Source organism: Anarrhichthys ocellatus, unplaced genomic scaffold (assembly GCF_004355925.1).
Source record: "Anarrhichthys ocellatus isolate YVR2014 unplaced genomic scaffold, GSC_Weel_1.0 scaffold28, whole genome shotgun sequence".
NCBI lineage: Eukaryota > Metazoa > Chordata > Actinopteri > Perciformes > Anarhichadidae > Anarrhichthys > Anarrhichthys ocellatus.
Window position 1 is genome coordinate 1,212,540 of NW_022280058.1, and position 14,653 is coordinate 1,227,192.

Genomic DNA, 14,653 nt, shown 5'->3' on the forward strand with positions numbered 1-14,653 from the left:
CTTGTGCAGATAAATTGTTCCTTTAAGTCCCCTTCCCACACATGTTTCACATAAACGAGTAAAACTGTTCTGTTTGTTATGTCTGTAGATTCGTCCATTTGTAATGTAAAATGACCACTTGCCTAAATTCGAGCTGTGGTTTGTTGTCATCCAACATGTCTTCAATTCGCCTACTTATAGTGTCATTTGACAGAGGTATAGTTTTCAGTTTATCCGCTGCTGATATTAGCATTACAAGGCATTAACGCCAAATATTGTTAAGGAGTATGAATAGACGGCACTCCGCTGCATAAAAAATCCCCTTTAAATTAAAAGAACAGGATTTTATTTTTTATTTTCTCTCTGAAAACGGGTCCGCGACCCACCACTTGAGAATCACTAGTCTAAATAATGTGGTTGCCCTTGCAACACAATTGTCTTTTGATAAACTCTGTACTGCACACGCACAAATACACAGCCATTCCTATTCTATCTGATTTCTTGGTACACAAATAATACGGCCCCATTTCACACTTTGCTTTTATCAACTTGTGCCGCTCGGCTGCAGCTGCAGCAGCAGCAGCAGCAGCAGCTTTGTGTGTATGCATGTGTGTGAATGTGAGGGTGCGTCAGACGAAAAAGGAAGTTGCGGGATAATGTCAAAGTCTTCGACACAGTGCAGATCTGCAGAACACCCACCACGGAAGAGAGGCAGAACGAGAGCGCTGAAGTCAGACAATGAAAGGAGGGAGAACATCGTGAGAGAAGACAGAGAACTGCCGGCAGAAACTGAAGGTGAGAGCTGATTGTAGTAGTGATCCCACACTGATATAGTTAGAAATGTATTACGTTTTCTAATGGAGTAGTTTCTTTTTCTGGTGTTCCACTGAGTTTGAAGTGGGCCGCCTCAATATTTCACTCAAGGGACCGAATGACAGTGTTCGCTGGAGGCCAACTGATTTGCTACTAATTTGGTCTCTGACTGATTGAATACATCTTTAATCATTTCCATATCCAGGTTCCAGTTTACTGAGGACAATGGGAGAAGTTAAACTGTCACAAACCTCACACACAAACCTCACACTTCCAGAGAATTTTGTGTGTGCAAATTCTGACAGTGAATACATTCAGTGTGAACTCTACAAATGGCTTCTTGTGAAGCTAACTCATCTCTGATTGTCGGAAGAGATTGAACTTGATCTGACTGACTACTGGATGTTGTACAGAGTGATAGTGATCAGTGGTTACTGAAATATTGTGCCTGTGATAATGTATCTGGCGTGTCAATCAATCGATCTGTCCCTCAGAAAACAAAGATGGAGTTGTGGCGGCAGTGTGCGATGTGGTTGATTGACTGTCGAGTTCTTCCTGAGAACCATCGGGTCACATTGGAGAGTGCCCAGGTAAATCAGCTGTGCCACATTGAGTACACACACCTGCACGTGAACACGCATCATGTCTTGGTTCCTCAGTCTGATTTTTTGCGTCTGTGTGTGTGCTGTGCCAGGTGTGTGACCTGGCTCAGGTGCTGAGAGATGGCGTGCTGCTCTGCCAGTTACTCAACAACCTGCTGCCTCAGGCCGTCAACCTGAGAGAGATCAACCTGCGCCCACAGATGTCCCAGGTAACACACACCCACACACACACACACACACACACAAAAACCTTTTCCTGATCCATTTCCATAGGCCATTTCCATAGCAACCAGGAGGCCGCACTGAAGCTCCAAGGTGTCCGATAGGAAAATACTGTGATCTCTATCTGTTCCCATCAGGGGAGTGTAGAGCTGTAGAGATTGAGGAGGGGATGATGATGAAGAACTGGAAAAGAGAAACAGCTAGGCAGTACTCTGAGAGGTCCAAATCTATATTATTAAACTTTAAAAGTCTTGTTTTCTAAAAATATTATTAGCTGTTTTATCTGAACAGGTTCTTGAAACTTTCTGTAGCCTGGAAACTTCTCTCCGCCAAGAAACAACTCGACACTAAAAGGCTAATTGTCATATTTGAATTTTTATTGTACGGATCAAACAAACAAGATATGTGTTGATTGAGCTTTGGAAAACCTAGCTAGCTGTTTCCCCCTGTTCCCAGTCTTTATGCTAAGCTAAGCTAACCGGCTTCTGGCTCCAGCATATTTACCCGACAGACTTGAGAGTGGCATCAATCTTTTCACCTGAGAAATCCTTTCGAGAAATACCAGGGTTCACCCGGATCTGGATCCACACTTAAAACTTGGATCATGGACTGTCTTTTATGTAAACCTGTTGTCAGGCTTTTGAGACATCATGTTAACTAATAAACAAGCACGCGAACTCAGAAGAGAGGATTCAAAATCAGGCTGTGAGGAAAATATGAGACAAAGACAGGCTGTCACGGGATTGGCCTAAATGTGCCAATAGAAGTCCTTGATCATATATGATAGGACTCACTGTGTGTGTGTGTGTGTGTGTGTGTGTGTGTGTGTGTGTGTGTGTGTGCGCGCGCAGGGGTTAATGTGCTTCTACACATGCATGTGAAACTCTGGGAAATCCTATGAGGTTAAGAAACATGCAGTGATTAAGGGAAGACGGCAGTCCGCAGTGATGTGTGCACACACACACACACACACACCTGATGATGTTGCACAAGTAGAGGATTTTCCCTGTGCTCTTGCAACACTACGCTGTGGTGCAGGGATGTGCCCCCGTGTGCGCTCTTGACAGAGTGATTCGATATGTGCAGCAGTATCAGTTAGAACTCAGCGTTTCCCCTTTTCTCAAATTAGAGTTCCGCATTTCCCACTGCTGAACAGACAGAGACGCAGAAGTGAGCGAGAGAGAGAGCAGCTGCTTCAGGAAGTTATCTAAAATGATATATGTCAGACAATGCTGTGCACTGCGCTCTCTGTGGTTTCTTTTGGTTATAAAATGAAAAAGCCCTTCACGCTGCTTCTTTTAGTATACGACATTTCCTCGTATTGGTACATTGCTCTTCGTCTTCCTGTGGCCCGTGTGGCTGAGAAGTATTTATGTACGCGTTGTGTAACTGTATTTAGTATGCACGTCACTTAATGTGAGAAAACAATTTGCTCTCCTTTGTTCAACAATATCTATCAAGTCTGTTTGGAATCTGCACGTTTCATGTGATGTGTAACTCTGGTTGTCTTACTGTATGTGCTGTGTATATATTCCTGCTTCACGTTTATCGTTTATTTGTTTGTAGCGTCATATTATTTGTCTTTTTAAATGTTTAGTCTAAGTTGTAGTGTGTGTGTGCGTGTGCTTACGCTGAACGTTGCCACAGGTATTCCTTTAAAGTTGTCAGCCATCGGCTTTTTGTCGCTAGCGGTGTATGAAATTTTGCACATACATTCATGTTCCCCAGAGGATGAATCCTACTCACTTTGGTGATCACCTGGCTTTGCATCTAGTGCCACTAGTGGGTCAAAGTTTTCACTTATCCTGTGAAATATCTCAACATCTACTGGAATGGTTGCCACAAAATTCAGCACAGACATTTATGATTTTCACGTTATGAATCCTACTGACTTTGGTGATCCTCTGACCTTTTTCTCAGCACCATTCTCAGCACCATGTTCTGTGGATCGTTTTAGTAAAAGTGAATATAACGTGTGTGTTTGTTTTTAGTTCCTCTGCCTGAAGAACATCCGGACGTTTCTGGGAGTTTGTCAGGAGAAGTTTCATCTCAAAAAGAATGAGCTGTTTGAAGCCTTTGACCTGTTTGATGTTCGAGACTTCGCAAAGGTATCGCACCACTTCATCTTTCCATATCCATCCGTCCATCCATTACAGTAATGTATGAGGGAAACGCATTGCGCCCTCTTTCTACTGTCGTTACGGTAGAAGTCAGAAGCGTGAACAGAGTCCTCACTGCAGCTTGCAGACACCCACAAAGCCCTAACAGGAAGTACTTTGGTGATTCTCTAATTGAAACGACTGAGTGAACGAAGGAATTCAGTATTTCACAGTTCTTTCACTTTCGGTGCAGTGCAGCCACAGCAGTTTAGTGTGAACAATTGTAGATTTCAAAAGTGCACTTGTTTGATTGTACAAATAAGAGGAAGCAATGTCTTTAAGAACAATGATTCAGGAGGTGGACCTCAACTTTACTGTGGAGTCTTTTTACAGTTCTTGTTCAGTTTACAGGCAGTTACTGTCACCGAGCTTCTCATTTCACTTAACTGTATCAAGTCGGTCAACCAGTACAATAAAATGCAGAAAACACACTGGCATGGTGTACTCTGAACAGCGTGATTGACAGTGGTACAAGAAGTATTCAGATCCTTAATAAAAGTAGTATTACCACACTGAAAATCCGGCACTACAATTTAAAGGTGCTAAATTCGATATTCGGAGCATATCTGTTGCCTCCACACGGCTCTCAAAAGGGCGATGGCATTAAAAAAAAAAAAGGGCAACTGACCATTTTAAGGGTGTTTTGTGTCAAGAATTTGTCCGGTAGATAGTCCACTCTTCATAATTAACAGACAAACATGATGGTGATGCCAATCTAACTCTCCAGCAGAAAGCTAATAAGTGCATATCCCAAAATGTCTTCCTTTCAAAGTCTGGTAATCAGATGGCAGTATGACTGTAAACCGGTCTATTCAAATGTTTTCCTCTAAACTTCTCCTTCAGACTTTCACTTCTTGTTAATTCTTCCCTCTTAACACTGTCTTGAATAAAATTAGAAACCACACCAAAGCTGCTCAGCAGTACCGACTGAGAAATATCATTCTTTCTTCGGACAGTGTGTTTATTTCATATCCCCAGAAGAGTCATGACCGGCCCACCTTCTTCCTATTTGTCTCTCAGAAAGAAAAGAACCTCAGTTCAGGAGGCAGCTTTTGATTTGTATGCAACTCTGGACTGAGTTTCGACTAGAACAGAAGTCACAATTTGATTTTGGAAAGGGAGAAGTTATAAAACATTTTAAACACATAACACCAACTCCAGGCAGATGTATTAGAGCTCACTGACACATTGTTGCTTAATAAGGAAAAAAAAGTCAGTTTCATTTGGATGGCTGTGTGACATCTTTGAGTTTATTTCCCGTTACATGAAAATGGTTATCTGAGATCACTCATCATGATACTGCAATTCTCGCTTAAATAGTCAAATAGTGTTAGAATAAGAGTGAAACCAGGTCAGAGAAGAATTATTCAGCGTGAATGTTTGAAGTGTGAAACAGCTCTTACTGTGCCTCTAACAGGCGGTGTCTCTCTCTGTTAACGATATACTGTGTCTCTGTGTGTGGCAGGTTATAGACACTTTGTCCATCCTCTCTCATTCATCCATTGCTACACAAGGAAGACTCCAGTAAGTAACTTCCTTCCTCTGTTATGTAATCAAAGTGTTCATGCTGTTTTTTTTGACACCTTACTTTATGCTCCTCTTTTTAGCATTCATAAGCAGTATTAATAAATGATAAATGGACTTTATATAGTGCCTTTCTAGCCTTCCAACCACTCAAAGCGCCGTACACTACATGCCAACATTCACACACACACACACATTCGTTCACCGATTGGCAGAGGCTGACATACAAGGTGCCACCTGCTCATCAGGATCTAATCTAATACTCTTTATAAATGGTTTATAACACACTGTAATGTAGTTGTACAAAATACAAAATTATTTGCATTGACCTCCCAAAAGGACCCATTATGCAGAATGGCTCAGTTCATATCAATATATATACATATTATATTGCTGCATAATGATAAGGAATAAATAGAGATTGATAATGTAAAATTATTTTAATGGAGCAGAGGTTGTCTGTTTTTGCTGGAATATATTGTGTTGAAAAGTTTTCAGTTTTTCAGATTAAAACCTTAGTTTTAATGGCATTTGAATGATTATATTTTCAACATATAACAGTTTTCTTGACACTTAAAAGTGAAATCCTTGTAATGCTTGACAGTGTTGTTTAGTGCCATAACAGTAATGGCAACTTGTCTACCTCCACCTACAATGTGAATTCAATAGGAACATTAATTACTTGAATACAAGTTATTGTCATTATCTCTACTCCGTTCTTCCTTTACCACCATCGCCTACAAACACACACTTTCTCCACCTCCAGGCCTTTCCCTTTGGAAGGATGCACTCCTGATGATGAGATCTACAGCGGCCTGTCTGACCAGATTGAGTAAGTCTTCTTCTCATAATGTTAAAATCATCATCTTAAAGGATGAAAATTATTGTCAATTTAAAATACATACAGCAGAGTCTTCTTCCAGTGTTTGCTAATAACTTGAGAAGCTCTCTGTGGAGTGAGAAGGTGATGTTTATACTATGATGATGTGTATCATGCGTATCAGTGACACGGTGGACGAGGATGACGACTTGTACGACTTTGTGGAGGACGAGGAGAACGAAGGAGACGAGATCTATGAAGACTTGATGAGGACGGATGAACAACCTGAAACTGTAAGTGAACATCGGACTAAAAGGAAGGTTTCGGCCTTCTTTTGGCCACCAGGTCACAGTAGTTCAGAAATCCAGGGTCCAGTCTCTGACTGATGATCCAAATTTCCAACAATTGTGACCTATGACCGCTTAAAGTTAAGCTTTTTTTACTTGAGACCTCTTGTCATATGCCAGTATTTTATCAAATACTGTATGTATGCATCAATTTATTGTTGCTACTGTTTTCTATGTGAAAAGAATGAAACAAGTTCAAAAATTACTTTCATTGAATAACCAGTAGGAGAAGCAAGAAAATACATTAATCTACCAATATGAAGAAAAAGTTTTAATGCTTCAAATGATGTCCTTTATAGCTAACATATGTAAAGATTAACTTTCTGTTAAGTCCGGTCTCGTCATGCCTCTCCACATGTTTTTCTGCGTGTTTCTGCAGCAGCTGAAGACCGGAGTAGACAAACGAGAGTGCTGCCTGCAGGAGATCAGACAGACGGAAGAGAAATACTCCGATACACTGGAATCTATATTACAGGTGTGCACACGTTTACAATCTGATAAAAGGAGATCCATGCATTTACACACATGGACAAAGTCACTCACACAGGCACACACACAAGCATGCATTTCTTCAAGAGTAACAACCATGCCTTCTATATTTCTGCAGCACTTTATGAAGCCTCTTCAAAAGTTTCTCCAGGTTACAGACATGGAGAGTATCTTCATCAACATAGAGGTACTTGAGAGGATTTGCTACACACCTGGTCACGTGTACAGTTCATGTTTACCTTCATGTATTTATCCCTGTTTACATTTTTTTTTGTATTTGTAGGATTTGGCCGACACCCATCGCAATATGTTGGAGGAGGTCCGGAGTTCCATCCTCGATTACGGAGCAAAGAACCTGTACCAGGTGTTTCTGAAGTACAAGGAGAGGTACATGACACACACACAGACGCATCTTTTTCTGTTGTACAGTTACACTATAAATACATGTATGTTATAATATATTCTAATATACGTCTCACACACACCCCCCTCCTCAGGCTCTTACTGTACGGTCGTTACTGTAGTCAGGTGGAAGCGGCATCAAAACACCTGGACAAGCTTACGACTACGAGGGAGGACATAAGAATGAAACTGGAGGTGAGAAAGGGACGCACTGTTTTTGGGTACTTTCAAGGTTCAAATTTGTGCAGGTAGAGTCTCAATAAGGTATGAGAAATATTAAATATTAGTTTAAAAATACAAAGAGTAACTGGCCGTAGCTTTTATAATGATGGTCTACGCGGGAAATGCTTTCTGGGCTACAGGGAAATTTTTGGTTTGGGAAAGCTGGGTCTGCTGCACAACATCCTCTTAACACGACAATGGTTAACTGCAGATGTTTACTCTCTCTATCTCTTTTAGGAGTGTTCAAACAGAGCAAATAGTCGACGTTTTTCTCTCAGGGATTTACTCATGGTCCCAATGCAGAGGGTCCTCAAATATCACCTGCTGTTACAGGTATGTTTGTACGTGTGTGTGTGTGTGGCAGTGATGGAATGTAACTAAGCCCATTTACTCTGTAAGTACTGTGCTTAAGTACAAACTTGAGGTACTTGTGATTTACTTGAGTCTTTGGTTTTCCGATCACTTTATACTTTCAGTCCACATTTCAGAGGGAAATATTGTACATTCATCTGACCGCTTTAGTTACTTTACAAATTAAGATTGTTGCATTTATGAAATATGTTTTGTTTGTTACACCGTGCAGTTTACAGGAATAAGCGGATTGACTTGGCAACTGTAAGATTTCATGGATTTGCTGCTTTTCCTTTTAATTATTTTGAGGTTTGGACTAAACCAGCATTGTGTTTTGTCACGCTGTGTGGGTAAATGTGACACGCTTTCCTCTCCATTTTGAGAAGTTTTAAAAACCAAACAATCGATTAATCAGCAGATAAATCTACCATAGACATAATCAGTAGCTGCTGTCCTACACAAAATATCTCCACCTCAACCAACTACAACAGTAAAATCCTGCTTTTAGAATAATGTATAAATTATAATCATCTACTAATATAATAATTTATGTATGTTCATTTTTTCCATTTTGTGTCAATTATTTGTCTGTTTGTGCCTGCAGGAGCTGATGAAGCACACCACTGACCCTACAGAGAAGGACAACCTCCGCACAGCTCTCGACGCCATGAGAGTAAGTGTTTATGTTAATCACCAACCTTAATTTAGGATATTTACACGCTCATTCATTCGTCTTTGTGTGCGTGTTTGCAGGACTTGGCGCAGTGTGTGAACGAGGTGAAGCGAGACAACGAGATCATCAGACAGATCACCACCTTCCAGTTGTCCATAGAAAACATGGTGAGGTCACATTATTCACGCTTAATTTCTTTTAGGCTTGTGTTTAATATTTTACTGATCATCCTCACTCTCCTCTGCTCTTCAGTCTCAGTCTCTAGCTTTATATGGTCGGCCCAAGATCGACGGAGAGCTGAAGATCTGCATCCCGGAGAAAAAGTCTAAACAGGACAGGTGTGTGTGTGTTGTTTGTGTCTCAGTGTGTCCTTTGTGTGTTAATGCCATACATCTGACCTTGTGTCGCATCTGTGGCTGTTCGTCAGGTATGCGTTCCTCTTCGATAAGGCCATGTTCATCTGTAAGAAGAAGAGCGGAGAGACGTTTGAGCTAAAGGAGATCATTGAACTACAGTACTACCAGATACGAGACGAAACCACAGGAGAAAAAGACAATAAGAAGGTCTTTCTACCACTCTGTGGCACCAATTATACCAGACAACCATAAAGCATTGATGAAGCTAACGGTGTGTGTTTGTGAACAGTGGTCCTATTTGTTCCTTCTGCTGGACTGCAACGGGCGGAGTGGGTACGATTTATTCTTCAAAACCAGAGAACTGAAGAAGAAATGGCTGGAACAGTTTGAGATGGCTCAGTGAGTTATCACACATCTACACACATGGAAATAAATACACACACTGAATTCTTGCCAAAGATCAGAGTAAAGAAAGTCTGTTTGCGAAATGTTAGCTGCATGGTCTTGTGCTGCATCTTTGCTGATTGCTCAACGCTATAGGAAATGCACATGATTTGTAGATTGTTATTTGCAATCTGCACTGTGTTGTTGGTTTCTTCAGTCTCAGGAATACCAAATGGATCCTCCCTCTCGCTCTGTGAATGCTTGTTAAAACAGTTGTACTTCACGTTTGCAGGTCGAATATGTGTCCAGATAACTCCACAGCCAACAACCACGACTTCCAGATGCACTGCTTCGAGGAGACCACCTCCTGCAAGGCCTGCTCGATGCTATTAAGGTACTTTGTCTCACTCGCTGTTTCTCTCAGTTTGACTCTTAGCTCCAAATCTTTTTCAACATTTGAATCTCTCCGTCTGTCTTCTGCAGAGGGATATTTTACCAGGGCTATCACTGCACTCGCTGTAAAATGACTGCACATAAAGAGTGTTTAGGCAGAGTCCCTGCCTGCGGACGAAACTCAGGTTTGTCTGCGTGTGTTTAAATACTTCTAATTAGCATAATTATCACTTCTCTCACATTAAATTGTCTTTATATTACAGATCATGCTGGTACTCTGAAGAAGGTAAGACTACGTTTGTCTTTGACATTGTCGAGGCGATGAATAAGCCCTTGTTGGACTTATTTCCTCTTCCTGCACACTATTTTACACGGACATTTTAACGTCCTTTTAACAGTCAACTTGTGCAAATGGATAAAAGTTGAGGTACGGTTCCTCCAATTTTGTTTTTGTCTTTTGTTCCTCCAGAATAAACAGAGGTCCTCCGGACATTCAAGCACTGGTAAGAAATAACATGTTTAAATTGAATCTCCCTGGAGATAGTTCCAATAGAGGCATCTGTCCCATTTGTAGCGAGTGTAAAGCAGACCTTAGGTCTCATTTCGTCTGATGTGTCATGTCATGCTTTCTCTCCAAAACGACCTCCTAAATGTTCAAGACAAAATTAAATACTTGATGAGTCAAAGTTCTTGCATTGCCTATGAGATCTCCTCAACGTCTCCTCTTCCTCCTCCTCACTCAGGATTTCCTAAGATGGAGGTGTGTCAAGAGTATTATGGCTTGCCTCCGCCCCCCGTGGGCTTCGGTCAACCGCTACACCTCTGCAAAGGTGACATCATTGAGCTGACCCGGGCGGATGCAGACTTGCCTTGGTGGGAGGTAGCGTTAAAAAACAAATACAAGCATATACACTCTGACGGGGGGGGGGGGGTCACACGTAATCTAGTTGTGTTTTCAAGCCCTGCTTCCTCTGGTAAATGTGTAGGTGTGAGATGCGTTTGTCTCTTTCAGACTCTTTCGTCATTTTCCTCCATGTATCTCGTTCCACTTCCTCCCTCAGGCCCAACCAGCACTCCACTGTGATTCATTTAAAAGGTTTTGATATGGAACATAAATCAAACTTAATGTCTGGATGCCATTTAGCTGCTTCACTCTCAGGGTTGAATAGCACAGAGCCATCGTCAAAGTTATTAGTAACACCTGCTTTGAAAAAGATTGACATTTACATTGTTGCTGATCGTTTTTACAAAAGCCCAATGTAGTTTGAAGGTTGACTCCTCACACTTTCTTTGTCAGTTATGTTATGGTTGCATGATTTATTTATTTATTTAACCTCCTGAGTCATGGTCAAGATGGCAGTGTCCATAAAAACTATATAAAAAGACAGACAACAGACTTTAAAACAGCAAATATTTTAGAACAACATAAAAACATAAAAGTTTCCTACATACAAATTTGGTGTAAATTATTTTAGATCGATATCAACTGCATATGAATCATTTGTTTTGGGGTGGTGATTTGTTTATAAGTTACTTGTTGATGTTATTATTCATTTATATGTTGCAATGACTGCTTGGTCCGGCCTGTGATTTGCTGTTGTGTGTGTGTGTGTGTGTGTGTGTGACACTCAGGGAAGGAACCTGACAGTCGGTCAGATGGGATGGTTCCCCTGCCAAAAGGTTCAGCCCATCATCTCTGTGAGTACGAACCACGAGCCAACATGAGCTCCTGAACACCAGACAGCCTCCATCAAACTCAAAATAATGTGAAAACATTCTTTTTCTTTAAAAAAAAAAAAAAAAAAAGAGTTTCAACTGTGACCACAGACCGTTGTTTTAAATCTAACCTCTGTGTGATCTCACCCTTTCCCAGAGGCAGAACCCTGACCTGTCTGGATTCAACTGGTGAGTATCAACAGGAACTCGGTTACATAACTTTCTCACCAAACCCCTGTCAACCTCATAGCTGTAATTCTGCTGGTAATTCAGTGCACTGCAACAAGGAAGGATTAAGACCACAGAGCTGATACTGAAAACCCTCAAAACCCCCACAAAAACAGAATCAGATACTGCAAAGTGCTGGTGCTTTTGAAGCAGCTTTGGATGCATAAAGTAATCTTTAGTTATTCATCACCTATCATCATGATACTCGTTATAATTACAATGATGTTCTTGCTCAAGAGGACTCAAAATGCAGCAAATAACAATGAATTAAATGAAATCAAAAATGGCTTGAGTTACTTTAGTGCTTCCTGGTGGCAACATCAAGTATGACACTGTGGAATGAAACGAAAACACAAAGTTATCTACTGACTGCACCAATTGTCACACACTTTATTTTTCTACAAACTAAAACTGCAGCAGTCGGGACACTTTGACAGAAGAAATAACAAAAGGCCAAACTTTTTTCACTCTTGCTTTAAGCAAATCATAAGGTTCCGATTCTCACTGTGCTTGAAGGTTTGCGGGGAACATGGACAGAACCGCAGCCAAGAACCTGCTAATGTCCCGGTCCGATGGAACATTCCTCGTGCGGCAGAAAGATGGAGGAGAGTTTGCTATCAGCCTCAAGTAAGCCTTCGCAGATTTATCGGTTAAGAGAATTTTATCTTAATGAATGTTTGTTTTCTTTTATTTTCTGTGTACAGATTGAAGATGACTGATTTGGTCATTTACAAGTTGATAGATGGCTAGATATCTAGGTTCAAACTGGGCAAAAATTGGTTAAAAAGTGAAGATTTTTTTAGATGTTATGGTTGTATTCAGTAAAATATTGTTGCAACAACATTTCAATGACTATATTTAATTTTGATGAAGGTCCTACTGTAAAGCTACATCTTAAAATGCTGTCGAAATGAATACGTAACTGTTTCCAGCTTCTTAACTTTAAAGATTTGCTGCTTTTCTTCGTCTTTAATTATAATTAATGAAATATCTTTGTGTTTTTGAATGTTGCTTGGAAAAAACAAGCAATTTGAAGACATTGCCTTGAGCTCTGGGAGCTTTATTCACAATTGTGTGACATTTTAAGGACCAAAGGATTAATATAAGAAAATAATCTGCAGTTTAATTGATAATGAAAGTGAATGATGGTCGCAGCCCTGTTTGTAAAGCAGATGTCTAAAGTTCTAAATTACACACCTGATGCCTGTTGACCTATAAATGATCAGTCATGCTTGCTCAGCAATGTTCAATGATGACTTAACTAAACGTAGATAAATTGCTGAATGCCTATGAGCTCTGGTATCACTTCCTCTCAAAAACAAGACAATGCAGGTTTTGCAACAAAGAACTAGTACCTCATACAAAAACCCATTCTCATATGAAAGCCACTAATCTTTGGAGAAGTTAAAAAAGTTTGTTTTCCTTTTTAGAGGAGCACCGACACCATTCAGCTATCGCACTAAACAATGCTCACTATTCAACCTCTTTGTGATCATACATAGACTCTAGACAAATAATTAAAATAGGGTCTCATTAATGTTTTTAATCTTAGAGTACCTACTTTACTGCCATCTCTTGTATCAACAACCCTCTTTCTGCTCGTGCAGGTTCAACATGGACACCAGACACATTAAGGTCACGTCCAATGAAGGCCTGTACCGCATCAATGACAAGAAAGCCTTCAAGGGTATAATTGTAAGTTGCTGTTCTTTTAAACCGCATCTGCCAGTGACCAGAAGAAATACACTAAAACTTATTTCCTCTTGTCAAACTGCTTCCAACATCTTCTTAACCTCTTTTAAATCCTTCTTAAAAACATATTTTTATTTGTGAGTTTTTGGCCTGAAGAGAAGCCATTCTCTTGACTTTTATCTTCATGTTTTTATATTGTATTGTTTTAATTATTGTAAAATGTTTCTTATTTGGTCAATGTTATATAACTTTTAAATTGTCTACCAATTGTATCTTGTAAAGCGCTTTCGCAACCTTTGTTTTGAAAAGTGCCATATGAATAAAGTTTATCATGATTATTATTAATATTATTTGTATCCCTCTCACATGTTCCTCATACTCTCCTTCCCCTCTTGTTACGGTTCTTCTTCCTGTGTCAGGAGATGATTCAGTTTTACCAGCAGAACTCTTTGAAGGAATACTTTAAGGATGTGGACACCACGCTGTGTACGCCTTACAAACAACCAGAGGAAAGCAACTCGCCTAACGACACGCCACAGACCACGGCAAACACAACACCAGGTACAGTACATCTCTGTCCATTCCCACTATTATGATCATGTTTAAGGAATCGTTTGACAATTTGGGAAATATGCGTATTTGCTTTCTTGCCGAGAGTCAAATGAGAAGATCGACATTAGAGTAAGGTGATTTTCCAAAATGTTCTACTATTCTCTGAAGCTCACCTGTGTTGCAACGTTGGCCTTTTCTGACAGGAGGCAGCCTGAGGACTTTGGGCCAGGTGAGGGCCAGGTATGACTTCTCAGCCAGGGACCGCTCAGAGCTGTCGCTGCGGGAAGGAGACACCATCAAGATCCTCTCCAAGAAAGTTCACAGTGGTTGGTGGAAAGGAGAGGTGTACGGCCGGGTGAGGAAATTGCAAACATAAAAAGAACTAGAAAGGTGCACTCAGTAGCCTGGTTTTCAGGTTTTCAGGCATCTTGTCTTAACCTGCACTGCCCCTTTGTTTCCAGGTGGGGTTCTTTCCAGCCAACTACGTGGAGGAGGACTACTCTGACTACTGCTGATGTGGCTCCAGGGGAGATGTATAGACCCAAACTGTATGTGTGGAGGTCTACGTGATACCTGGTTTCCATCGATTGCATTAACCCATATGCACCAGTGTGGCTGTGTGCGAGTGAGAAAGAAAGATGCTGTTACTTGTGATCTAATGACTGTCTAGTGTTGTGAATAAAAGTTTTGTCCGGTTGAATGTCTAGTTCATGTCTATACAACTAACCT

The 14,653-nt window shown here is 40.6% G+C and overlaps 1 protein-coding gene across 1 annotated transcript; it reads left to right on the forward strand.

The window, feature by feature from the left end:
* Positions 1-686: 686 nt before the first annotated feature.
* On the forward strand, positions 687-14,620 carry vav1 (vav guanine nucleotide exchange factor 1). The gene is made up of 29 exons (XM_031863188.1): positions 687-774; positions 1,287-1,382; positions 1,487-1,603; positions 3,608-3,724; positions 5,241-5,299; positions 6,066-6,131; positions 6,304-6,412; positions 6,846-6,941; positions 7,074-7,142; positions 7,239-7,342; positions 7,453-7,552; positions 7,817-7,912; positions 8,535-8,603; positions 8,684-8,770; positions 8,856-8,941; positions 9,031-9,166; positions 9,249-9,358; positions 9,636-9,737; positions 9,827-9,921; positions 10,000-10,022; positions 10,206-10,239; positions 10,480-10,616; positions 11,369-11,434; positions 11,610-11,641; positions 12,197-12,307; positions 13,288-13,375; positions 13,792-13,933; positions 14,128-14,279; positions 14,386-14,620. The coding sequence occupies exons 2-29, from the start codon at positions 1,296-1,298 to the stop codon at positions 14,437-14,439; spliced, it is 2,544 nt and encodes an 847-aa protein (XP_031719048.1). The 5' UTR covers positions 687-774; positions 1,287-1,295; the 3' UTR covers positions 14,440-14,620.
* Positions 14,621-14,653: the final 33 nt, after the last annotated feature.